Genomic DNA, 1,875 nt, shown 5'->3' on the forward strand with positions numbered 1-1,875 from the left:
TTACAAGTCAAATGATGGATTTTTGAGACGCGTAACAAATGTGGTGGCAATTGAATGCTTCAACTTTAAATGTGGTGGTTTTTTGCAATTTACTCCGTTGATTCGGGCCTGAACCCGCCAAATTCAACCGCGGACAATCGCACGGCTCTAACCACCAGAACGGAGCCGATTACCGCCATAACACCGGGTTTTGGGGGTCACCAACATCCGCCTAGGGAGTAGATCCGTATAAACTAGCGCGACCAAGACTAGTGCTGTGTGCCACTGCTCGCCGTCGCTTTCCCCCCGCCTCCTTTTCCCCACGCGGTAGCGGTACAAGAAGAATAAAGGCCTTGTGGAAAAAAATACTAGACACTGAAAGCCCAACCCTCTCCTCCTCTCATCTCTTCTTCCTCCAGTCCCCCGATCTCCGCAGCAGTCGCGAGGGTTTAGAGCTCGTAGGGTTCAAGCCTTGCGTTGTGCACTGTGCTGTGGTGCCAGGTAAGTTGTGGACTTGGCGGGTCTGGTCGCGTGCAGTGCGCCGTCCCACTCCCATGGCGGCGCCGTGGTGGGCGGCGGCGCTGGTGACGCTGGGCGTCGTGGGGTTGGCGGCGGGTCCCCGGGGTTGCGCCGCGCAGCCGGTGGTGCTGACCAGCTACGGCCAGCCCAAGCTCTCGCTCAGGCCCTACGACTGGACCTACCTCCGCGGTGAGAGATCGAGTCGCTGCTGCTGCCTGCTTGGGTTTAAGTTATTTAAACCAAACCAGTAGTATATTTACTGTATTAAAATAGTGTGACCGATCTGTGTCGCGGCCTCTCTTCTTCGTTTTATCTTCTCCGGAGATTAAATGCTCGTTTGATACCAGATTCTATGTGGTTTACCATTTCCTCGCGCCCCGATCCTTGGGCTGGGAGAATTTTCATTTGCCACCACATGTTGTGGATTCTTTCTGAACGTGCCCCGTGTTTGGGTTACTTGAATTTCGAAATCCAATGCCTATGCCTCTGGTTTTACTTTGCCTGCTCCACTGAGTGTTTGCTTGTTAAATATGTATTTCTTTCCCATTGAGGAACAATTGACGCATATAATTTGTATTTGTTTTGACTCATGTATCTAGTAACTATGCCTGAATTTGTCCCACGTGGTTTGAGTTTTTTTATCTTTGCTTTCCTTACTAGCAGTTGACTTGCCGGCATCATTTTCTTCTATCACCATGAACTTTGCAACCGACAGAGATATTGTAAGTGAAAGACTCTGGTCTTCTTCTGTGAGTTATATTACTGTACTTGTTTTTCTCACAAAAATAGTACTGTAATTTGTTTATGTGGGGGTGAGCTATGCTGGCTTGTCTTCTCAGAGTGGAGTGGCAATGTTGGTGACTTAAAAAGTGCTTCATCACTAGCAGACAGCAATACTAGCTGAACAATCAAGACATTATGTTCTTTTCATGCTCGTCCTAGTTTACGTTATACATACGTATTTCAAGATGTTGAGACCGCTTATGTATAAAGGCCTTTGGAATGCAGAGATATGAATAACATAGGATTGAGATATAATGGCTTGTTTGTCTAAAAAAAAGAAGAAGATATAATGGCTTGTTGAATGCTGCAGAAACGCAAACACATAAATTTACAAATATGCTAGACGTAAAATTCTTTCCATGAGGTCTATGTTCGAGTTAAAATCATGGATTGAGCCATTCTGTAGGTATTTCACTGGATTCCTGCATGCTCATTCCTTTGTTCTAAATTAAAATTTCCTACACCATTCCAATCCTCCAAAATTTCTATAATCAAAAGATGCCTTAAGTGTCCATCTACAATTTGTACATAGTCCAATTTTTTTTATATCATGCTCTCAAGACAATGAGATGATGGAAGGGTGATCGATATGTT

At 45.4% G+C, this 1,875-nt stretch overlaps 1 protein-coding gene across 4 annotated transcripts in view; it reads left to right on the forward strand.

Moving 5' to 3' along the window:
• Positions 1 to 292: 292 nt before the first annotated feature.
• The window catches only part of LOC119267839, a 25,123-nt gene continuing 23,540 nt past the window's right edge, over positions 293 to 1,875 (forward strand). The window contains exons 1-2 of one of the 4 annotated variants that reach the window (XM_037549289.1): positions 293 to 687; positions 1,162 to 1,220. In XM_037549289.1, coding sequence (XP_037405186.1) covers positions 534 to 687; positions 1,162 to 1,220 — 213 coding nt within the window. In that variant the 5' untranslated portion in view covers positions 293 to 533. Of the gene's footprint in view, positions 688 to 1,161; positions 1,221 to 1,875 lie in introns of those variants that run through there. The other 3 variants (XM_037549284.1, XM_037549278.1, XM_037549297.1) reach the window with 3 other exon arrangements.

This window comes from Triticum dicoccoides, chromosome 1A (genome assembly GCF_002162155.2).
Source record: "Triticum dicoccoides isolate Atlit2015 ecotype Zavitan chromosome 1A, WEW_v2.0, whole genome shotgun sequence".
Classification (NCBI taxonomy): domain Eukaryota; kingdom Viridiplantae; phylum Streptophyta; class Magnoliopsida; order Poales; family Poaceae; genus Triticum; species Triticum dicoccoides.